The sequence below is a fragment of the Eumetopias jubatus genome, unplaced genomic scaffold (assembly GCF_037043125.1).
Source record: "Eumetopias jubatus isolate StellerSeaLion01/CBP00866 unplaced genomic scaffold, mEumJub1_p1.0 scaffold_2, whole genome shotgun sequence".
In the NCBI taxonomy this organism is placed as follows: Eukaryota; Metazoa; Chordata; class Mammalia; order Carnivora; family Otariidae; genus Eumetopias; species Eumetopias jubatus.
The window spans coordinates 158,367,539-158,392,543 of record NW_028274808.1 but is presented as its reverse complement, the minus strand read 5'-3'; the positions used below and the strand labels follow the sequence as shown (position 1 = coordinate 158,392,543).

Below are 25,005 nucleotides of genomic sequence, written 5' to 3'. Positions count from 1 at the left end.
TTTGTCAGTCACATTCTCCGTATCATTCTCCTAGTAGAACCATGAGCTCTAGCTTCAGGTCCAATCCAAATTGTAAACCAAATACAAACCATGATGGCAAGCACTTTGTGGAAGCAAAGCCACATTACCCAAACCTCATGCCACTTCCGGTATCGTTAGTAGAGATTTTTCTGCTCCTTTAATCGCATAAAGTTATCTTACCTTGACATGGAGACATTTAAGAAGCTGATACTCAGGGGCGCTTGGGTGGTTCAGTTGGTAAAGCATCTGCCTTCGGCTCAGGTCGTGATCTTGGGTCCTGGGATCAAGTCCCATGTGGGGCTCTTCCCTACTCAGTGGAGAGCCTACTTCTCCCTCTCCCCCTGCCCCTCCCCCTGCTTGTGTGCTTTCTCTCTCTGTGTCAAATAAATAAATAAAATCTTTAAGGAAAAAAAAGAAGAAGCTGATACCCAGATAGATGAAGCATATGTTCCTTTTCATCCACCTGGTGACCCATTTTCTTTTCCCTGTCCTAGGTCAGGCATCTTTAAACAAATTTCAGTGCCACCAAACAGTCTTTTCTGTATCAAGCACAGTCTCTAATTGTTCAAATACAGCATCTGAAGATGTGATACAAAATCCCACTTTAAGACTGCCATTAATGTTAAACAAATGATTCTTGTCTTCTCTGAATTTTAGCATTTAATGAGACCTGGCATTTAATGCCCCAATTCAAAACTCCATAGTGCTATAGAGCAACTTTGTTCTACCCAGGGAAGATGGTCTTAGCCCCTCAGAGCATGTTAGCCATCCTCGGGAGCTAGGGTCAGTAAACTTTCTGTAAAGGAACAGAGAGTCAATGTTTCGGATTATACACACCGCCCAGTCCCTGCCTCATCTACTCAATCCTGCCTTTGTAGCACAAAAGCAACCATAGGCAATATATAAATGGAGTAGTGTGGCTGTGGTCAGTACAACTTTATGGGCGCTGAAATTTGAACTTCATATAATTTTCATATGTCACAAAATATCAGTCTTCTGTTGAAATTTTTTTCAATCATGTAAACATGTAAAAATCATTCTTACCTCTTGGGCCTTACAGAAACAGGTAGCAGGCTGTAGTTTTGCCAACCCCTGCTTGGGGATAGTTTCCAGCCAAATTAGTAAACTGACTTTTCTCAATCAACCCCATAGTAAAAAGCCTTAATTTTTACAGCTGCTAGCAATGAGGCTCTAAACGCTTAGATTCTTATAGCTGAAAATACCCTCGGACTGTTTTCAGTTTACCTTAGTCTTTAGTTATTTTTGTACCTTTTTCAAAACTAGAAGGTTATATACTTACCCAGGATCAAATAAATGCATTAGCAGATTTTCCTGGAAAGGGCCCAGAAAACTCTGGTTGAAGTTAATATTATGGCAGTGGGTATCAGTTGTTACAGGAGAATTTAGGTATATTCAGACAACCAGATATAACTGGTCTCCCTTGAGAAGTTTTTATTTGTTAAAGGAACTGAAAACCATTTTAGATATGGGAAGGAAGGTTCACAGACTCCTTTGAATGCCTACGAAGTGTCTTCTGGGCATGCTAACATTTTTTCTACAAAGACAGGAAGAGGAGCCAGAGCCCCAGGTGAGGACAGTGAGCTCATGGAGATGGATTTGGAAGGGCCAAGGGAAATTAGGGTCACCGTATTCAAGTCATCCTTTTGTAAAAAGGCAAAGAAAAGCCAGTGCTGATCCCTTTTTCCCCTCTCTGGCTCACCAAGAGATGATACTTAATAGTAGCCAGCCTATCTCAATTAGTGGAGGGCCATAAACATAGACTCTCGGGAGACATCTGAAATAAAACAAAGGAGAGATCCCAGTCAGTATGGCAGAGTAGGAGGATCTTGAGCTCACCTCCTCATACAGACACACCAGACAAGAAAAAGATTTCAATAAAACTGAAATAAACCCATGTATCTATGGCCAACTGATTTCGACAAGGGTGCCAAGAGCATTCAATAGAGAAAGAATGGTTTCATCTAAATGGTGCTAGAATAGCTGGATATCCACATGCAAAAGAATGAAACTGGACCCCTACCTCACACTAATTATAAAAATTAACTCGGAATGGATCAGTGACCTAAATAGAAGAGCTAAAGCCATACAACTCTTAGAAGAAAACATAGGAATAAATCTTTATGACTTTGGGTTTGGCAATGGATTCTTAGATGGGACACTAATAAGAATGAGCAACAAAAGAAAAAGGTAAATTAGACTTCCAACAAAATAAAAAATTTTGTGCATCAAAGGACCTTATCAAGAAAGTGACAACTTGCAGAATGGGAGAAAATATTTTCAAATTGTATCTCTAATAAGGGGCTAGTGTCCAGAATGTATAAAGAACTCTTATAACTGAGCAAAAAGATGCAACCAGTCTTTTTTAAATAGGCAAAGGACTTGGGGCGCTTGGGTGGCTCAGTCTTTAAGCATCTGTATTCGGCTCAGGTCATGATCCCAGGGTCCTGGGATCGAGCCCCACATCGGGCTCTCCACTTGGCAGGGAGCCTGCTTCTCACTCTCCCTCTGCCTGCCGCTCCCCCTGCCTGTGCTCTCTCTCTGTCAAATAAATAAATAAAAAACCTTTTAAAAAATAAATGGGCAAAGGACTCAAACAGGCACTTCTCCAAAGAAGATATGTAAATGACCACCAAGCATATGAAAAGATGCTCATTAGGAAAATGCAAACCAAAACCACAATGAGGTACCACTTCACATCCCATAGCATGGCTATAAATGAGAAAGATAGAAAATACAAATGTTGGCAAGGATGTAGAGAAACTAAAACTCTCATATTGCTGGTGGGAATATAAAATGGCTCAGCCCCTGTGGAAAACAATTTATCAGGTCTTTTAAAAGCTAGACACAGAATTACCATCTGACCCAGCAATTTTAGGTATATACCTAAAAGAATTAAAAACAGACCAGTGTATGTACACAAATGTTCTTAGCAGCACTATTCACAATAGCCAAAAGAAAGAAACAGCCCAAATGTCCATCAACAGATGGATAAACAAATTGTGGTATATACATACACTGGATCGACCATAAAAAGAAAGGATATTCTGACACTTGCTACAACATAGATTAACCTTGAACACACTGTACTAAGTGCAATAAGCCAAATACAAAAGAACAAATATCGTATGATTTTACTTATATGAGGTACCTAGTGTAGTCAAATTCGTGGAGACAGGAAGTAGATTAGAGGTTACCAGGGAATGGGAAGAGGAGAAGGAGGAGTTATTGTTCAGTGGGTACAGAGTTTATATTGGTGATAATGAAAAAGTTTTGGGTAGATAGTGGTGATAGGTGTACAGGATTGTGAATGTATTTAATGCCACTGATTTACATTTACAGATGGTTAAATTGGTAAGTATTCCAGAAATTAAAAAAAAAAACCCAAACCAGGGATATCATTACTGTTTCTCTTTCCTCTAATACGCCATTAAAATTCCAAACCTACCCCTGTAAGATGGAGCTTGAGCTCCATTTTAGAACTTGAACCCTTGTTATGAATAAGGTCTCTTTAAGATGCTGTCTTTAAAATATATTTCATCATGAAGGGAAGTAATTGCTTTTGCCCCCTAAAATGAAATCATGTATACCTCTATATAATGTAGTATAACTAAGGAATTTGAGGCTCAGAGAGATGGTCCTATCCAGCCATATGGCTGGTTAAGTAGAGAGCTAGAACTTTGGTTTTAAGTTGTTTTACTGTGAAGTCATCACTCCCTGTGTTATGTTAATGACACTTTCAAAGCTAAGAAATTGGTTCATTTCTCCTAACAAATTTTCTCAAATTTTCCTTTCCAAATACCATGATGAACAAATAATATGATAGTCACTCAACTATTTGTCCTTAAGAAATTTATACCTTGGTTCTTTCATTAAGCAGACCTTTTTCTTAGCAGCAGTATTTCTGTCAGAAAAGTTACATCCAGGCTCAGTTATAGAATCTCTATTGGCCCCTTCCTGGCTACACTAGAGTGTGAAAAGGTAAAGCTCTTTTTAGGACTTACCAAGGGCCTACTTTTTGTGTGTAATGAAGATGTTATTCTGTCTTCCTTTATCAATCCTACTTTCATTAGGAATTAACCTTCCTTATGAACCTTAAATGTGAAGACATCTTTATCTTACTACTTAGTACTTCAAACACTGCCAACCACTTGGTGTCCTTCACAGGGACTCCGTGGGCCATTCCATTTTGAACATTTTCCCTTCCAGATAGAGGATATTGGTCTCCCTGAATTCTTCACAGAAGGCAATGTCATGTAGTAGAATAACACTGATATCAGGTTAGCCTACCTGAATTTACATCTTTGCTCTAATAGCTTTGTCACCTTGGACAAGTTATTAGTTTGTTTCTATAAAATTCGGATGATATTTCTAATTACGGAATTGTTCTAGGAATGAAAGAGCTAATGTATATAAAGTATCAATACAGTGAATATTAGCTTTCTTCTTTCTCTGTTCCCTGTGGTTATATTCCTCAGTGCAGTAGCTGTAGCTTTCAGGAACAGCTTAAATACAGTGCAGTCACCTGGACCTCAAAGGTAATTTTTTTGAAATAAAATTGCTTGAACATAAGAGTCCTTCTGACTTGGTTCTGTTTGATTGTGCAACCCTAAAGAAGCCAGTCTCAGTTCATCTTTCCTCCCTACCTCTGGGCCATTATTCACTTGCAGTCAGAGCAATCAGGGTCATGTCTTCTGTCTTTCAGAATACTTCGTATTGCCAATAAAACTTCCTCATTTCTATCCGTATGTCCCATCTTACTTGTGGCTTCAGAAATTGAAAACCCCTCCCCCTTAAGCAGTTCTAAACTGAGCCACCCTTGGTGGCTGTCTTATCCTCAGAAGAACTCTAAAAAGGAACATTTGGGAGTTCCCAATAAATAGCCTGAGGTGAGAACCACTTCTTTCCAGCTGAGCAGGGTTGAGAACTCTAGGGCTAAAAGCATCCCAGAACTAGGTAACAGGAGAGCAAATTCTTGTTACTTCTGAAAAATAATCTCACTGATGAGTAAGTCATTCCTCTGAAATTGTCTTTATTTCTTCTTTCTTTTGTTCCCTGAAACAAGTCTTTACTCTTAAATATTCATTGCACTACAATAAATGTCCACTTTCCCTGTTTACTATGACCTCCAGTTGACTACCCACCAAAAAGGTCAAAATAGAAAGCAAAATTAAAAGCTCACTGCTCAGGATTTATGGATAATCCTTGGAAGTGCCAGGCAATACTGTAAAAATGACTACGCTTTTGCCTCCACTATTAAAAATAGATTTTATAAGGGAAAATGTTGATATTAGGAAACTGAGGAGGGCTTTAAAACTACCAAGAAACCTCTAGAAAAGAGTATACAATTAATTTGATTTTCATACTATATTATTTTTAGGAAGTGGAACCATTTTGAAGAAGAATGGTGGACAGTAGGAAATAATATATAGTATCATTGATTATACTGGAAGAGCTTTAAAATAAGAAATAAAAGAAACTTTAAAAATAAGAAAATACTTTTTTCAGATCTCTCATTTTTAAAAAATTATTTCTGCCGGAGATAAAGAATGCCATTTGTTTTTGTCCATATACTTTAGGATAGTAAATGAGCAGCTACAGAGGTCACTTGATGATTGTCAGCACCGGCTGTCCAAGAAAAGAGGTGAACTTGAATCAGCCCAAGCCCAAATTAACATACTGGAGGAAAAAATAGGTAAGTGTTTTTAAATTTTGCTTTTGCTAAACCTATTTTACTTTGTCTAATGAACATTTCTCTTTATTCATAGGTAAACTACACCTTCAGATGACTTCGCAGAATGAAGAGGCTCATGTAATGAAAAAGACCATTGGTGTTATTGACAAAGAAAAAGACTTTCTTCAGGAGACTGTAGATGAGAAGACAGAAAAGATTGCAAACTTGCAAGAAAACCTGGCTAATAAAGTATGTCACTGTTAAATATCTTTATCCGGCATCTCAACAGAAACAATTTAATTCTCTCTCTCAAATATGCAGTTCTTACTCCATATGCAAGTTCCTAAGACCCAGAGCCATATCTTCTAATATGCTTAAGTTTCATTTCATGCCAATAATTCAGATCCGCAAAAATTCTATTTATAGGGGTGCCTGGGTGGCTCAGTCAGTTAAGCATCAGACCCTTGATTTTGGCTCAGGTCATGATCTCAGGGTTGTGAGATTGAGCCCTGTGTTGGGCTCCACACTGGGTGTGGACTGTGCTTGATAGTCTCTTTCTCCCTCTGCCCCTGATCCCCAGCTCTCATAGGTGCATGCACTTTCTCTCTGAAAAAAAAATTCTATTTATAGAATGTAATTTTATCAGATGTGATTATAGCAGACTCAAGGAAACAATTCACATTCTTAGAGTGGGTAGAAACATGCCAATACGTGAAGTACAGTTGGGACATAGAAATGTTTACTTTGAAACTTTCTTTTACAGCGTAATTTATATAAATGTGATAAATTATAAATTCAAGTAAAGACATTTTTATATGACTGTTTTAGAATCGTATATTTTCACAATTTCTGTAGGAAAAAGTTATTGCTCAGATGAAGAAGACAGTCTCAGAGTATGAATCTTCTATGAAGTAAGTAATCAATGAAATGGCATCCAGCTTTTTAAAGAAATTTTCAGTAAGTGCAGTTTACGTCTTTAAGTAGCAATTTGACAATAGGAGAATTTCCTTGTCCAGTTTTGCCTGTGACAGCATCTGAATCTGTTACATGAACATGCCGTCCTCTTGAACTTGCTCCCCTCCTCCATCATCAACATCTCAACAGTTATGTCTGATTCATGATTCTTTTACATACCTATTTGCTTTTTATTTCTACTATAATTACTCTGTTCAGACCCTAATCATTAAAACTTAGATTACTTTAGTAGCCAGTCTGGAATTTGTTCTACATCAAAACCTATCTTGAACAGTTACAAAATTTTACATTTTATGTCTCGTCTCTACTTAAGACAAAAGTCACTAATTATTATTTTATATACCTTACACATTTCATACTAGTGGGGACTTAAATAACATTTGCCAATTCAATCTATTATGTTTTGCTCCTAACATTTGAAAGCCCTCTATTTAAAAAGAAAAAAAAAAAAAGAAAGTCCTCTACTTTTACTTGACTGACTTTTGGAATTATAAATTTATTTTATGACTGTTTCTAAATAATGTTTGGTAGAGATCTAAAATATCTGCTTTACCTAATCAGTATCTTAAGGTAGTGTAGTTTCTTGTATTCTTAGTATACCTAATGCAGAGTACAACAGTTTTTTAAATGATTTACAGTATTCCAAAAAGCTTTCTTTATTATTTCCACATCCCTCGTGTTAACAGCCAGCTAAAGGAAACGTTGACTAATGGGGACCGAGAAATAAGCAGCCTCCGGCGCCAGCTTGATGCAGCTCACAAAGAACTTGATGAGGTAGGAAAATCTAAAGAAATGTCTTTTAAGGAAAACAGAAGATTACAAGATGATCTGGCTACAATGGCAAGAGAAAACCAGGTATGAGCTCAATGCATAAACTTTGATTGTTTTATAGCATATTCATTCTTTGCTAAATTTTAAAGCTCTAAATATGTTTTTTAAACATATTAATGATCTAAATATCAACAACATAATTCTTTGAGGAGAATGGAATTTATAAGAGTATTTAAAAAATGTGGTTTAGAACGCTGCTGTCTATCACAGGGTGTCTAACTGATGCAACTGTGGTCTCCTTACCATTTTGGTCTTTGTTACAGGGAGTCCTAAAGCTGAGAGCCTGGTTTTCTCTGTGGCACCCTGTGGTACCACTTTGATACCATTGGCACCCTCAGCATCACTCCAGGGACAAAGTGCTGTGTTTTAAAGACCCAGGATAGATTTTAATTTTTCATACTTCCTGCCAGCAGCTTAGAGATATACCTATAAGTAAATTAATGACTATTTTAGAATGGCAGATGCTGAAAAGTATTAGTTTTGCTTGTGCTGGTTTATTAAAGGATTATACCAAGAAGATGAATGATTTTCCTGTTTTAAATATTTTAAATTTTTTAAAAATTACTTTTAGTGTTCAGTATACAGCATATTGCTGATACATGAATTTTAAAAAACGTCAACCCATGAGCATAGTTAGCCCCATAATACAAATGCCAGACACATGGTCAAGACTGCTGTGGGCGATGAATGCCAGGTACATGGTCAAGACTGCTGTGTGCGATGGGTGGTAATATTTGGTTAAAAAGTCAAGGTCAGGAAAAACATGTGAAAATAACCCTTAGGAACAGTTTTCCTTTTTCCTACTCTTATTCCAATTCAGAAGGAGCTATTTGAATATAAATATAATTCATTAGGTGCCACATTCATTGTAGAGCTATCTGTCTTCAATTTTCTGGTTTATAGGAAATCTCACTGGAATTGGAAGCAGCAGTGCAAGAAAAAGAAGAAATGAAGAGTAGAGTTCATAATTACATAACTGAGGTGTCGCGATGGGAGAGCTTAATGGCTGCTAAGGTAAAAAAAACATTATTTAGGTTGGATTTAAGACTGCTATCTAAAAAATATTTTCATGTGTATTTATTCTGTCTCCTCATTTATATATTTATTTTTTCTGTCTCCTCTCAGATATTAAGATATGAGAGTGGAGATCTTGCCTACTGTATTTTTATATTTCTCCCTAGATCTTACTTAGTATGCTGTCTAATAGTGTATGCTTCCTAATTAAAACAAAAATCCCAGTGTCTATATATGTTTATGATATGAGTATTCCAGTGGGTGACAGTTACTAATTTAGAAACAATTTAATTTTGCTTAAAACCAGGAAAAAGAAAATCAAGATTTGTTAGATAGATTTCAGATGCTTCATAACCGCGCTGAAGACTGGGAGGTCAAAGCCCATCAAGCTGAGGGAGAAAGCAGCTCAGTTCGACTGGAACTTCTTTCTATTGACACAGAGAGGAGACACCTTCGAGAAAGGGTGGAGCTATTAGAAAAAGAAATTCAGGAGGTAATATATTCATTTATCTTGTGATGACATTATTTAGTAAAACAATAGCATTCAAAGATACTTTATTGAAGTGAGATTTAAGCATTGATAACGTCAAGTTCAATGTAATCTTTTAGCAATTCTGATAATTTGCTTAGGAGCCCCATTACTTTTTTTTTTAAATTGTAGTAAAATATGCATAACATCAGACTTACCTTTTGAACTGTTTCTTAAGAGTACAGTTCTTTGGCAGTTGTAACTTCACATTGTTATACCACTGTCACCACCAGCGCCAGAACGGTTTCATCTTCCTGACTGAAACTCTGTACCCATTAAACACTGACTCCTCATTCCTCCCCATTGCTCACTCCCACCCCGCCTTCCCTCCCCATCTCAGCCCCTGGCAACCAGCATCCTACTTTTTCTCTCTGAATCTGACTATTCTTTGTACCTCATATAAGTGGAACCATACAATATTTGTCTTTCTGTGACTGGCTTATTTCACTTAGGCTTAAGGTTCAGTTAACCTCAAGGTTCATGTATGTTGTAGCATGTGTCCAAATTTCATTTCTTTTTAAGGCTGAATAATATTTCATTGTGTATATATCTCACACTTTCTTTATCCATTCATCTGTCAGTGGACATTTCATTTGTTTTCATCTGTGGCTACCAGGAATAATGCTGCTACGAACATGAATGTACAATATCTATTCAAGTTCTTGCTTTCAGTTATTTAGGATATACCTGGAAGTGGAACTTCTTATGTTTGATTTTTTTTCAAGAATTGCCATACTTTTTTCCTTTTTTTTTTTTTTTTTAAGATTTTATTTATTTATATGACAGAGAGAGAGAGACAGTGAGATAGGGAACACAAGTAGGGGGAATGGGAGAGGGAGAAGCAGGCTTCCCGCTGAGCATGGAGCCCAGTGCAGGGCTCGATCCCAGCACCCTGGGATCATGACCTAAGCCGAAGGCAGCCGCTTAACTGACTGAGCCACCGAGGCACCCCAGCCATACTTTTTTCCTTAAGGAAAACTATAACAAACGTAAAAATATGAAAGTGACTTTGGAATTTGGTAATGGATACAGGCCGAAAGAATTTTGAGGTGCTTGATCGAAAAAGCCTAGATTGCTTTGAAAAACTTGTTGGTAGAAAGATGCATATGATAGAGGGGATTCTAGTAAGGGCTCAGAAAAAGAAAGAAGAGCTACTGACAAAACTTCTGTCATTTACAAAATACATAAATTGTCAAGAACAGAATTTTTCCAGAATCTTAATGTTTCTTCTAGTGAGGTCTCAGATGCAATTGAGGAACATGTTATTGGACACTGAAAGAAAGGTGATCCTTGTTATAAAATGGCAGAGAACTCAGCTGAATTAATTATGTTCTACTCTTGGAAGGAAAGTAGAACTTCTTTTTTTTTTTTGGATTTTTTTAAATTTTATTTATTTGAGAGAGAGAGCGAGCACATCTGGGGAGGAGCAGATCTGGTGTGTGTATATACATATATATGCAATGTGTGTGTGTGTGTGTGTGTGTATACACGCTTGCACTCACAATGAAATATTACTCAGCCATAACAAAGAACAAATCTTTTCATTCTTGCCATTTACAACAACATGGATGGATCTAGAGGGTATAATGCTAAGCAAAATGAGAAAGACAAATACCATATGATCTCACGCATATATGGAATTTAAGAAACAAAACAAATGAACAAAGAAAAAAAGAGACAAACAAGAAAACAGACTCTTAACTCTAGAGAACAAGCTGCTGGTCACCAGAGGGGAGGTGGGTGGGGGGAGGGGTGAAACAGGTGAAGGGGACTCAGAGGACACATACCATGGAGAGCACTGAGTAATGTACAGAGTTGTTGGGTCACTATATTGTACACCTGGAGCTAATATAACACTGTATGTTAAGTATACTAGACTTAAAATTCAGGAGGAAAAATGGAACCAGGTCTTGGTGATTTGGAAAATTCTTAGCCTATCCAGACTGTGCTCTGGAGACAGGGCCAAGTGTGTGGCTCCACAGCCCCTCTGTGAACAGATTATGTCTGTGACTCACGTGGCCAGTCAGTCATCTCAGGAGAATACTGCCAGCTTGTACTGACAGGGACAGAAACAAGGTGAAACGAAGGAAGGCTGTTGAACATCTGGGATCCTACCAGCAGAAAACAGGCTAGTAGAGTTACTTGACTAAAAATACCAGTTCTCCTTAGAGAAAAAGGAAGAGTGGCTCTAGGTAGCTCAAAGGCTGACAGGGCTGCTGTTGTCACCACAGGCCCAGGGGATATTGCCTTCTTGGTTCCAGAGTGCAAGGCCACTGCCCCTGAGGGCCAGGAGGGTGGGGCTGTAGCTGAGGGTTGAGAAGGTGGGACCACCCTAGCAGGCCCAGAAGACAGACCATCAGGGCACAGATAATTATTCTTAGGCCTTAAAACTGAATGGAATTTTCCTTGCTTGGTTGCAGACTTACTTTGGACTAGTAACCCTTTCATTCCTTCTCTTTTCCCGCTTTCAGAGTGGGCATGTCTATTCTGTGCTTGTTTCGCTATTGTTTTTGGAAGCAAATAACTTGTTTAGCAGTGTCACAGATCTCGGGAAGGAGAGTAGTTTTGCCCCTGGATGGACCATACTCAGAGTCTTACCTATATCTGATTTAGATGATGCTTAGATGAGATTTTGGACTTAGAATTGATGCTAGGATTTTGGCATGGAGTGACTATATTTTGCACAAAGGAAGGACATGAATTTTGGGGAGCTAAAGGGTGGACAGAATTATGGGCCTTAAGTTATGTTGAAATCCTGACCCCCAGCACCTGTGAATGTGGCCTTTTTCGGAAATAAGGTTTTTGCAATTATAATCAAGGTAAGATGTGGTCATACTGGACCAGGGCAGGCCGTAATCCAACGACTGGAACAATCTGGAACAGAAGATGCAAGGGAGAACACCAGATGAAGACAGGCAGAGACTGGAGTGAAGTGTCTACAAGGCAAGGAACACTAAGGATTGCTAGCAGCCACCAGAAGTTGGGGGAGAGGCATGGAATAGATTCTCTCTTAGAACCTCCAGAAGAAGCCAGCTCTGCTAACGTCTAAATTTCAGACTTGTAACCTCCAGAATTGTGACAAGAAATTACTGTTGTTTAAAACCACCCAGTAATTTGCAGGGATTGGTTGCAGCAGTGCTAGGAAACTATCCTATCTCTCTGAGTTTTCTTATTAAGAGTATAGTAACTGAAGGAATGCTTTCAACCTTCAGAAAAATTCTCAGAAGAAACTGTTCTTTAATTTTTTGTTCTATGTCATTGTTTATGTTTTTATGTGGTATATAAAATTCCTTTTACATATTTAGGTTTAGGGAACTTTGATTTTAAATTCATTAACTTGGAAAATCCAAATATTTACTTTTATGTAACTGTTGAAATTTATTAAATCTTCACAGCACAGTTAGATTTTTAATGTCAACTTATTTCATTATTACTTATTAAAATAATTTTATTTTTCAAGTATGGAAGTCTTATTAAACTCTAGAGTAGAGGGGCACCTGGGTGGCTCAGTCGTTAAGCGTCTGCCTTCAGCTCAGGTCATGATCCCAGGGCCCTGGGATCGAGCCCTGCATCAGGCTCCCTGCTCAGCAGGAAGCCTGCTTCTCCCTCTCTCTCTGCCCCTGCTTGTGTTCCCTCTCTCGATGTCTCTCTCTGTCAAATAAATAAATAAATAAAATATTAAAAAAAAAAAAAACCTCTAGAGTAGAGTTTATATCAGCTTGTATTTATCACTCAATTTAAATTGAGAAACTTAAAATGTGGACTATTCTAGAAAAAGATCTGTATCAGTATTTCAAACTTTATTATTTCAGTTATTAAAGTCTTATAAAGTTGTTTATTACTATTAGGTTAAATTAAATTTAAATACAACTTCACGTATTTCGTTTTAAAGCAAACTCCATTTTGAAATTTAAAATTTAAAGACAGCTAAGGAGTGATTATATATGTTACTTTTTCTTGAGAGGGTATTATAACAATTTATAAAGATAAAATTTAACCTAACTTCAAAGATCCCTCTTGTTCACCCTAAAACAATAATTTTCATCTTTGCATCTTCCAAATATATACATGAGGTACTTAGGTACTGTGATTAATAATTATATACAGTTCATTTGGTTAAGCATAATAGGCCACCTTTAAATAGCAGGCAGCTTCCTGAGAGTATCTTAAAATATGCAAAAATTGGCTCTCATATTTGCATAAAGGGAGGTCGTGGCTGCACAGACTCAAGCCTTTAAAATTATTGGGTTATTTCAACTTTTTGTCGGTTTCTTTTTCTACTTTCAGCACATAAATGCACATCATGCTTATGAATCTCAGATCTCATCAATGGCAAAAGCCATGTCTAGATTAGAAGAAGAACTGAGACATCAAGAAGATGCAAAAGCGGTGGTGTTGAATGATCTGTCGTCTCTTAGAGAACTTTGCATTAAGCTTGATTCAGGCAAAGATATCATGACCCAACAACTGAATTCCAAAAGCCTGGAGTTAGAGAGGGTAAGAACTGAAAAGATTTTGTTTTGTAGCACATTGTTTTATTAAGCCCTCCCCTCATTGTTTTACTTTATCATGCACTGCCCCTTTTTGTTCCCCTTTAAGGAGTTACTTTTGACTACAGGATTTTGACAACTAGATTCTTTGCCAGGATTTTTCTGGCAAACATCGTGATGAAATGAGGTGCTCTCCATTTTGGAGTAGATGGGTATTTAGGAAAATAGGAGTCTTCTTATTATAGAATAGGAGCCTATCCCAGTACATTTCTTTTCTCTGTTTGAAGGTAAGATTTAAATGATGGATTGAGCTGTTTATTACTTCATAATGGAGTAGTTTTTCTGATAAAAATCCCAAGACATTTTGGGGCACCTGGGAGGCTGAGTTGGTTAAGCAACTGCCTTCGGCTCAGGTCATGATCTCCGGGTCCTGGGATCAAGCCCCAAGTTGGCTTCCTGCTCAGCGGGGAGTCTGCTTCTCCCTCTCCCTTTGCCCCCACCTCCTCACATGCTGTATCTCAAATAAATCAATAAAATCTTAAAAAAAAATCCCAAGACATTTAAATCTTAGTTAATTTTAAAAGTCTAGTTAGCTGGAACTTCCCATTCTCAAACTGAGGCATTACTTTAAACAACCCAGTGTGTGTTTTCAAACATAGGTGTTTTCAGTTTTCATTCATTTAGTAGGATGTTTATTTTCGGGTACTGAGAAGCTCAGTTGTCAGAGGACACGAAATAGATCAGAAGGGCTTCCTTGCTGATAAGATTGGCCACATTTTAGGATTTTATGTTAATGACCGTCTCTTGACAAGGTAGTGTGAATGAAAACTATTTGAGGGCTGGAGTAGGTATTGTAGCAAATAAGCCCTTACTGAAAATAGCAAAAATTATTTTGAAAATAAGATGATTTTCTTACACTTAAAAAAATGGTTCTAAAATCTTTAACTGGTACCCAAAATAAATAACTGATGGATGTATAGCTCTGCAAGTAATTTTTCAGAACAAGTCTAAAATTCTACTGAAGTAATCTTCCTTTGTTTTCCCTGTAGGTCATGGCGGAATTAGAAAATACAAAATCAGAAGCAGAACTGTTAAAAAAACAACTGTCAAGTGAGAGACATACAATTAAAAACCTTGAATCATTGTTGGCTACAAATAGAGATAAGGAATTTCATTCTCATTTAACATCCCACGAGAAGGATACAGAAATTCAGCTACTTAAAGAGAAGTTAACCCTTTCAGAAAGCAAATTGTAAGTGCCATAAATCAACCTATGTAAAGAAAACAGCTTGTCAAAAATAATTTTTCAATTTTTGGTGGGAGAGGGGGAGGGAAGTGTGTAATGTGGTACAAAACCAAAATATCTTACTTACGTGGTGGCTGCTTTTGGAATTCAGGGGTTTAGTTCAGGAGAGACATTGTGTTTGGAAATGTAGATTTGTCTATCTTCACCATAGAGATGGCACCCATGAAATTGAATGAATGAACTTTAGAAAAATGTCTAAATTTGAGGAACAAAGAGGAGTCAGCAAAGGAGAGAGCATTTCAGGATGGGGAGAGCTGTCTGTGTCTCTTGCTGTGGACTAGGAAAAAGACTTCAAAAAGACTGTGTGATATTACCTTTTAGGAGATTGATGATAGTCTTTTAGATGGACAGTCTTTTAGATGGACAGGTTTGGACATACTTGATGGAAGAGGGGAAGAAACCCAGAGTAGATAGTACAAGCGGAACAGTTTTAGAAGAAGTTAAGAAATATTTCTCTTTCGGGGCACCTGGGTGGCTCAGTCGGTTAAGCATGGCTCAGGTCATGATCCTAGGGTCCTGGGATCGAACCCCACATCAGGCTCTCTTTTGGGCAGGGAGCCTGTTTCTCCCCCTGTCTGCCACTCCGCCTGCTTGTGCGCTCTTTCTCTCTCTGTCAAATAAATAAAATCTTAAAAAAAAAAAGAAAAGAAAAAAATATTTCTCTTTCTGAGGCAGGAGTCAAGAAAGAGTCAACAAAGATACTTTACATCTTGATGTTATAATTCATGTCTTGTTCAAATTTATATTTCCACCATTGCTGCAGTGCCCAGCACATACTGGAAGCTCAGTTTAAATGTTTGTTAAAGAAATAAGATGAATGAATGAATGAAAAGGAAAACTTAGTGATAGAAGCCCCTGAAGAAAATAAGCTCCTGAAGTTGAGAAAATTTGTGTTAAAAAGTCTTGTTCTTTTCTTTTTTTGTCCTGAAGTATCACCTCCATTTGTATTTATTAATAACAAAAACAAAAATCCATAGTACTTGATTACAAAACAGCATATTTGTTACTTATTTCTTTGATTTTTAAAATGTGTTTTTAAGAACTAGTCAAGGCCGGGAAAACACCATGCTTCGGGCTAAAGTGACACAATTACAAACCGATCACGACGCTCTGAAAAGGCAGATTTCAACTGAAAGATACGAACGGTAAGAAAAATTCTTAGCACTGGACAGTGTTTTTATTTATTCCCTATCCTATTTCAAAAAGGATTTAATATAGCTTAAAAAGAGACAACTTCCTTTTAGCATCTATACAAAAGTAAATTTCTTCTGATACTTCTTCCTAAAAAGGCAACAAGTGTTGTGGAAGATAATATCCTTATAGTAAATAAAGTAGCAAGTATTGTCTCAATGTTTTCTGTAGCATTTCTCAGGGCATTATTTGAAAGAGTATAGATAGGGAATCAGCAAGGTAGCAAGGACTCTACAAGAACCCAAAACAATGTGGTCCAATAGGAAACTCTAAATGTAGATCATCAACAAAAGGGATGATAATCATAAGAACAACTGATAAGGGCTCCTGAGTGATTCAGTCAGGTCATGATCCCAGGGTCCTGGGATCGAGTCCCACATTGGGCTCCATGCTCAGCGGGGAGCCTGCTTCTCCCTCTGCCTGCCACTCCCCCTGCTTGTGCTCTCTCTCTGACAAATAAGTAAATAAAATCTTAAAAAAAAAAAATTGATAAATATGTGCCAGATACCATATACCAGTAATCTATTATTATGCCTATGTTAGAGGAAACCAAAGTCACATAAATAGTAAATGGTAGAGCCAAAACTAAAATCAAGGTATATCTTGTACACCTGAAACTAACATATGTATGTTAATTATACTTGAATTTAAAAAATAAATACAAATTAAATGGGCGCCTGGGTGGCTCGATCGGTTAAGCATCTGACTCTTGATCTCAGCTCAGATTCTTGATCTCAGTGTTACGAGTTCAAACCCTGCATTGGGCTCCATGCTGGACATGGAGCCTACTTAAAAATTAATTAATTATAACTAATTAAAATGAAGGAAAGGCAGATCTAATTTTATATCCCATGCTCTTATATACAGTATATTCCCTATAGCTTAGTAATTTTCATACTCACTTATATTTCAGTTCATTTGCTTTGTTACATTGAGAATTTGAATCCCCAAGTGTTACAAAGAGAAATGAGACCTGCTTTCACAGCTAAAATCAAAATCTAGTTTGCAAATCACTTAAGTTACTTTTCTTCCATTCCTTTTTTTTTCCTAAGATTTTATTTATTTATTTGACAGAGAGAGACACAGCGAGAGAGGGAACACAAGCAGGGGGTATTGGGGAAGGAGAAGCAGGCTTCCCGCGGAATAAGGATCCCAATGCGTGACTCGATCCTAGGACCCTGGGATCATGACCTGAGCTGAAGGCAGATGCTTAATGTCTGAGCCACCCAGGCGCCCCTCCATTACTCTTTCTTGCTATGTTAATACCATAGACATCAACATTCCTGAGATTTCATTCTCAAATAGTTGGTAAAATTGCTTATCAGGTCAATTTTTTGAGTTCTTTATTATCCATTGGCATCAGAACTTTGAGTGATATGCTATTTGGAGTATAGACAGAATTTGCTAGGAAATATCTGTGATTTTAAAGAGAAATGAAACCTGAGTAATGAAGAAATGCATCAGTGTCATAAAAGCAGTGTTACTAATTTCTCGTAATTGGGAAGATTTAGTTTCTCAGTGTGCTAAACTGTACATACATGATGATTTCCATTTCCTAATGATGATTTAAATTCTCTTAAATCCAAGGGCCCTAAATCAAGCCCTCTTTTGCCTAGGGTTATAAGACCGTTAACCCCATTAATTCTTTTTCCATTGCCCCTGGTCCCCAAAGAAACCTTGGCTGGCATGACCACGTCTCCTTTTCCTTACCATCCAACTAGATTATACATTCTTACACCACCCAGGGAACAATATTGGTTCTTGGGGGAATAGAGAGTGGCAAAAAAAAAAAAAAAAAAAACTTTAGGTATTACAATGATTTATAGCCCTCTAAAGGGCTTCAGTACATAAATAGCATATCTATGTATTAAAATTTCATGGGGAGAGGTAGCTAATTTGGGAGGAGGGAATATCTTAAAAAGTTTCTTTAGGGGGTAATAATGAAAAAAAGTTTGTGAAACACCCAACTGGGTAGAAATCCTGGACACTGAAGAACATAAGGCAGAAAGTCTAGGCCAGAGACAGAATAGCCCACAAAAGAGGTAGCAACACAGTCACCATTCTTTGTGGGGCCAACTCAGACACAGGGAAGGAGACCATAACAGAGAACATAGTGATTTCACTTCTGATGTTTGGGAGTTGTTAGGAAGGAGGCTAGGTTTATGTGCAAGAGGAGGTGGGAAAGGAAGCGGGGTGGGGTAGAGGAGGGAGCCAGCCAACTTTGAAAATCTCTATTCAGGGAGGCTTTGAACAACCTCTTATGGTACATATTCCTTTAATTGGAATCTTTTATTCAGTACTTAAAAATTATATAAGGACATAGGATTTAAATTTAGTAGAAATACACATTAATTAATTGAGAAGTTATTTAATCACCCAGTAACAATTACAGCAGCTTATATTTGTATTCCACTTTTTGGTATAATCTCTTATTTGTTCTTTACTGACAGAGAACGAGCAATCCAAGAGATGCGTCGCCATGGTCTTCCCACACCACCCCTTTGTTCTACTCTGAGGTCTCCTTTACATTCTCCTGAACATATAAACTGTTAATTATCAGAAGGTATGTATGTAACACCAAGGACAAGCAAAATTAATCCGTAGTTATAAAAATTCAGAAAGTAGTTTTCCGCATGGGAGGAGGGGAAATTGCCTACAAAGGTGGTCAGGAGGGGCGCCTGGGTGGCTCAGTTGTTTTTTTTTTTTGTTTTTTTTTTTAATTTTTTTATTGTTATGTTAATCACCATATATTACATCATTAGTTTTTGGTGCAGTGTTCCATGATTCATTGTTTGTTCATAACACCCAGTGCTCCATGCAGAACGTGGGTGGCTCAGTTGTTAAGCGTCTGCCTTCGGCTCAGATCATGATCCCAAGGTTCTGGGATCGAGCCCCGCATCGGACGCCCTGCTTAGCAGGAGGCCTGCTTCTCCCTCTCCCACTCCCCCTGCTTGTGTTGCCTCTCTCGCTCTCTCTCTCTCTCTCTCTCTCTCTGTCAAATAAATAAATCTTTAAAAAAAAAAGAAAAGGTGGTCAGGGGAACTTTGTGAGGTAATGGAATGTTCTGTATTTTGGTGATGATTACATGGGTATATATGATTGTAAAAACTCAGTGACCTGAACGTTAGTTCATTCTTTTATTGTATGTAAATTATACCTCATTTTTTTTTTAAGATTTTATTTATTTATTTGAGAGAGAGAGAATGAGAGATAGAGAGCACGAGAGGGAAGAGGGTCAGAGGGAGAAGCAGACTCCCTGCCGAGCAGGGAGCCCGACGCGGGACTCGATCCTGGGACTCCAAGATCATGACCTGAGCCGAAGGCAGTCGCTTAACCAACTGAGCCACCCACGCGCCCTATACCTCATTTTAAAAAAGAGAAGACATCCACAACAGAACACTAAATGACAGTATGAGATATCACATTTGATGAAGTGCCAAATTCAAGGTACAAATAATAGGTGATAGAAGTATAGACAAAGATGTACAAATAGTAATGCACATGGCACAGTAGACTCAATCTGACAGGATTGGCAGGTTGGAAAATGATGAGGGAAGAAGGCATGGAAGGTAGAGTGGAACATACAGGACATATTGAATGTGAGGCAAAATTAGAGATTCTATGTAGTCTTGATTCTGTGAGTCAAGGGGAGCCATTGAAGGTCCTTCTGTGTATAGGATGAATACAAGGGAGGGATTAAGATGAAAGAACTGCTCCTGGTGGATCAACTTCATATTTGGGCCATATTGGGGGAGGGTGGAAATCAGAGGGAGACCAGAAAGAGGTATGAAATGAACAGTATACTCAGTTCAGGATCTGTATAATAATATTGAAAGGTAGGACAGATTTTATTTTTTTTTTAATTTTTTTATTGTTATGTTAATCACCATATATTACATAATTTGTTTGGGTGTAGTGTTCCATGATTCATTGTTTGTTCATAACACCCAGTGCTCCATGCAGAACGTGCCCTCTTTAATACCCATCACCAGGCTAACCCATCCCCCTACCCTCCTCCCCTCTAGAAACCTCAGTTTGTGTTTCAGAGTCCATCATCTCTCCTGGTTCGTCTCCCCCTCTGACTTACTCCCCTTCATTCTTCCTCTCCTGCTATCTTCTTCTTTTTCTTTTTTCTTAAAATATGTTGCGTTATTTGTTTCAGATCTGTGATTCAACAGTCTTACACAATTCACAGCGCTCACCGTAGCACATATCTTCCCCAATGTCTATCACCCAGCCACCCCCTCCCTCCCACCCCCGACCACTCCAGCAACCCTCAGTTTGTTCCTGAGATTAAGAATAAGGTAGGACAGATTTTAAAAAACAAATTGTAATATATATACAGAAAAGTGCCATATCCTAGTATACAGCTCAGTTTTCACAAATAGAACACACCTATGTATAACCTATACCCAGACCAAGAAACAAAACCTATCTCTCTCGGGCTCTCTCCTGGTCGTAAGCCCTGCTCCAGAAGTAACTGTCCTGTCTTTTAAAAACATAGATTTCTTTTGCCTGTTTTTGGACATTTTTTAAATGAAATCATACATTTCTGGCTTCTTTTCTTCCACAGTATATTTGTGAGATTCATTCGTACCATTGTGTGTATTTGTAGGCTGTTCAGTCTTGTTGCTGCGTTGTGTGTACGCACTCCATTGTTGATGGGCTTTTGCTAATTTACAGTTTGGGCTCTTACAGAGTTATGATGAACATTCTAGTACCTGTAGGTGAACAGACATGTGCACTTCCTTTGGGTATACACTCAGGACTGAGGTTGTTTGGTCACTGGACATGCAGATGCTCAAACTTAAGTAGCTATAGCAGAGTGGTTGTAAAGAGCTAGGATACATTTGACAGAGGAAGGGCCAAAGGGATGTGCTGATTCACTGGAGATGGGAATGAATGGGAAAGAAGTATGTCAGACCCAGGGCTTGAAAGGTAGGTGACTGAAAAATGCAAGCTCCCTGACCAAAAGAGTAAAGTCAGTCTTTTTAAAAAATACGCATTTCTTTGTCTTTTTAAATAGAAGTATATAGAAGATAATTAAGCATTTCTTCGATGACTCAGAATCCTCATTATGTATGTTAATTATGTGCTATACTTTAATATACTGATGCCCCCAGGGTTTATTGGTATTTGTAGGACCTAGGTTTGTTGGGGTTTTTTGTTTTTTTTTTAAAGATTTTATTTATTTATTTGACAGAGAGACACAGCGAGAGAGGGAACACAAGCAGCGGGAGTGGGAGAGGGAGAAGCAGGCTTCCCGCGGAGCAGGGAGCCCGATGTGGGGCTCGATCCTAGGACCCTGGGATCATGACCTGAGCCAAAGGCAGACGCTTAATGACTGAGCCACCCAGGTGCCCCTGTTTTGTTTTTTTTTTAAGATTTTATTTATTTGTTTGAGAGAGACATAGCAAGAGCAGGAACACAAGCAGAGGGAGTGGGAGAGGGAGAAGCAGGCTTCCTGCCGAGTGGGGAGCCCGATGTGGGGCTCATTGTGGGGCTTGATCCCAGGACCCTGGGATCATGACCTGAGCTGAAGGCAGATGCTTAACAACTGAGCCACCCACGCACCCCTGTAAGACCTAGGTTTAAATGATGCCTGATTGCTGTGCTTTTGTGTGTGTTTGTTTGTTTGATTAGAACGTGTATTTTCCTCTTTTCACTTTGAAGACCACTTCTCCATGCTGGCTGCAAACACTGTGTCCTCAGAACTTCAAAGCTCTGCTGTATTAATTTGAATGTGATTAGATGGAGGTTCAGCTTCTCCTTATAAAGCCTTGTAACAGCTGTGACGCATACATTTTCTCATACTAGATTCACAGCTACATTTTAGATCAGGGATTGGTAAGCTAAGGTCTGTGAGCCAACTGTACTCCACTGCCTATTTTTGTAAATTTAGCTTTATTGGAGCATAGCCACACCTGTATACATATTGCGTAAGACTGCTTTCTACAGTGGCTGAATTGAGTAGTTTTAATGGAGACCCCGTGGCCCACAAATCTAAAATATTTACTACCTGGCCTTTTACATCCTGTGGCCTCTAGAAAACTCTGCTGTACACCCATGAGATAGTAGAGTGAAAAAACAAATAATTCTTTAGTTTTATGAAAGTAGGCTTTACCTTATAAGACCCCCAAAAAGGGTCTTGGGGACTCCCAGAGATCCCCAGATTCTACTTTAAGAACCACTGATATAGGGCGCCTGGGTGGCTCAGTCGGTTAAGCGACTGCCTTCGGCTCAGGTCATGATCCTGGAGTCCCGGGATCGAGTCCCGCATCAGGCTCCCAGCTCGGCGGGGAGTCTGCTTCTCCCTCTGACCCTCCTCCCTCTCGTGTGCTTTCTCTCTCATTCTCAGTCTCTCAAAATAAATAAATAAATCTTTAAAAAAAAGAACCACTGATACAGAACATACTGGATTTCAGCAGTCTCTACAGCTGAATTAGAAGTTTTTTTAAGTTTTTGTTTTTGTTTTTTTTAAAGATTTTATTTATTTTTTGACAGAGAGAGACAGCGAGAGAGGGAACACAAGCAGGGGGAGTGGGAAAGGGCAAGCAGGCTTCCCGCTGAGCAGGGAGCCCCATGCAGTGCTCGATCCCAGGACCCTAGGATCATGACCTGAGCCAAAGGCAGACACTTAACGACTGAGCCACCCAGGCGCCCCTGTTTTGTTTTGCTTTAAAGATTTTTTTATTTTTAAGTAATATCTACACCCAACATGGGGCTCAAACTCACAACCCCGAGATCGAGAGTCACCTGTTCCACCGACTGAGCCAGCCAGGCATCCCAAAACTTTTAATTGCGATAAAATATATATAACGTGAATTTTGCCGTCTTAACTATTTTGAAAGTGTACAACTCAGTGGCATTAACTTCAGCATTTGGCATTGTACAGCCAAAACCACTATTTCCAAAACTTTTTCATCACCCCAACCAGAAACTCTGTATCCGTTAGGTAATAACTCTCCAGTCACCTGACTTTACCTCCCTAGGCCCTGGAATTCTGTAATCTACTTTTCTATGAATTTGCCTATTCTGGATTTTCATGTAAGTGAAATCATACTATATTTGTCCTTTTGTGTTGGGCTTGTTTCACTTAGGATCATGTTTTCAGGGTTCATCTATGTTGTAGCGTGTGTCAGAACTTGATTCTTTTTTATGGTTGAATAATATTCCTTTGTGTGTTTGTGCCACATTTTGTTTATCTACTCATCAGTTGATGGACACCTGGATTGTTTTCACCTCCTACTATTGTGAATAATGCTGCTATGAACATTGGTGTATGGTATCTGTTTTAGTCCCTGTTTTCAGATCATTTGGGAGTACCTAAGAACAGAGTTTCTGGGTCATATGGTAGGTCTGTGTTTAATATATCCTCACTGAGAAAACATAAAATACAAAAATATAAAGAAGGAAACCAAAATCACTTTTTTTAACATTTTTTTATTGTGATAAAATATAACATCAAATGTATCATTTTAACCATTTTTAAGTGTGCATTTCTCTGGCAATTAGTATATTCACATTATTATGCAAAAACAATGTCCACTGTCCATCTCCAGAACTTTTTTATCTTCTTCAACTGAAACTCTTTACCCATTAAACATTAACTCCCCATCCTTCCCTCCCCCCCAGCTCCTGGCAACCACCATTACAAATTTCTGTCTCTATGAATTTGACTACTCTGTTTACCTCATATAATTGGAATCATACAGTATTTGTCCTTTTTGTGACTTACAGTGTTTTCAGGGTTCATCCAAGTTGGAGCATGTGTCAGAATTTCTGTCTTTTTTGAGGCTGAACAATATTCTGTTGTATGGATACACCACGTTTTGTTTATCCATTCATGAGTTGATAGATAACTTGAGTTGCTTCTGTCATTTGGCTGTTATGAAGATGGATGTACAAATCAAAATCACTTTTAATCCTACAACCCAGAGAAATTAGCAATTATCATTTTGGTATATGCTTCCTTCTTGTGTTTGATGTGTAATAAATATACACACACATTCATAGACATAATTCTAATAGAGATCATACTCGAAATAGTTTTTATCCTATTTTTTGTTTTGTTTTGTTCTTTGGGGTTTTCCCCCCTCAATAAATTGTTGAGAGCAGCTATTCTTACCATTAAAAGTATTTTCAAAAATGCTATTTTAAAACCATTATGTAACAGTTCATCACATGGATATTCCATGATTTACTTAGATTACTTTCTCAGTGTTTCCACTGTGGAATTTTTCATATTTGTGTGTGTGTGTGTGTTTTAATTGGGAGGCTGATTAGATAGCACATAAGGTTAAAAAATTTGGAAAAGTATTTGACTATCCATACTATGCTGTTTTAAGACTCAGACAACACAATTTACAGTACTTGTATATTATCCTAAATGTCATATTGTTCCTCATTTTGAGTGATTTTTCTGTTAACATGCTGTGTTATCCCTTTCTTTTCACTATTCATTTAGTCCTCATATACTTTGATGTACTTTGGTGGTTTGAGGGGAATATCTTTTTGAAGTATAGAGCAGTACTTCTGAGCTATTAACTATAACTTGATTATGGGCAAAGGCTTTATTGGAGACTACAATTTCAGTTAAAACTGAAAACAATCTCAGTTTTTTGTGAATGTTCTAAGTAATTTTATTTGTCATTTTTCTCTTAACTCATCTTTCCTGTCCCCTCTTTTTCAGAATGATGGCTACCAGCGAGTTAGCTATACGGGTTTTTTGAAGGACAGAACAGTAATGAAATATTTGAAGTACTTGTTCCTGAAAATCATGAACATTGACACAAATTCTACCTCTGTCAACTTTTATTTAAATCAGTGAATATTTATGTAAAAAATTTGGTTTAAAAGAGCCATATCTATGTGTATATTTTATATATATGACAACAAAATATGTATTAATAGTGCTAACTAATGTTCTATCTGTATTTATACTATTCCTGACTTA

General features: G+C 37.9%; 1 protein-coding gene across 1 annotated transcript in view; it reads left to right on the top strand.

Moving 5' to 3' along the window:
- The window catches only part of CEP135 (centrosomal protein 135), a 73,166-nt gene extending 48,161 nt beyond the window's left edge, over positions 1-25,005 (top strand). The window contains exons 16-26 of the mRNA XM_028100749.2: positions 5,619-5,734; positions 5,808-5,962; positions 6,569-6,624; positions 7,375-7,543; positions 8,423-8,533; positions 8,841-9,026; positions 13,350-13,559; positions 14,602-14,804; positions 15,899-16,003; positions 18,500-18,612; positions 24,742-25,005. Coding sequence (XP_027956550.2) covers positions 5,619-5,734; positions 5,808-5,962; positions 6,569-6,624; positions 7,375-7,543; positions 8,423-8,533; positions 8,841-9,026; positions 13,350-13,559; positions 14,602-14,804; positions 15,899-16,003; positions 18,500-18,602 — 1,414 coding nt within the window. The 3' untranslated portion in view covers positions 18,603-18,612; positions 24,742-25,005. The remainder of the gene's footprint in view (positions 1-5,618; positions 5,735-5,807; positions 5,963-6,568; positions 6,625-7,374; positions 7,544-8,422; positions 8,534-8,840; positions 9,027-13,349; positions 13,560-14,601; positions 14,805-15,898; positions 16,004-18,499; positions 18,613-24,741) is intronic.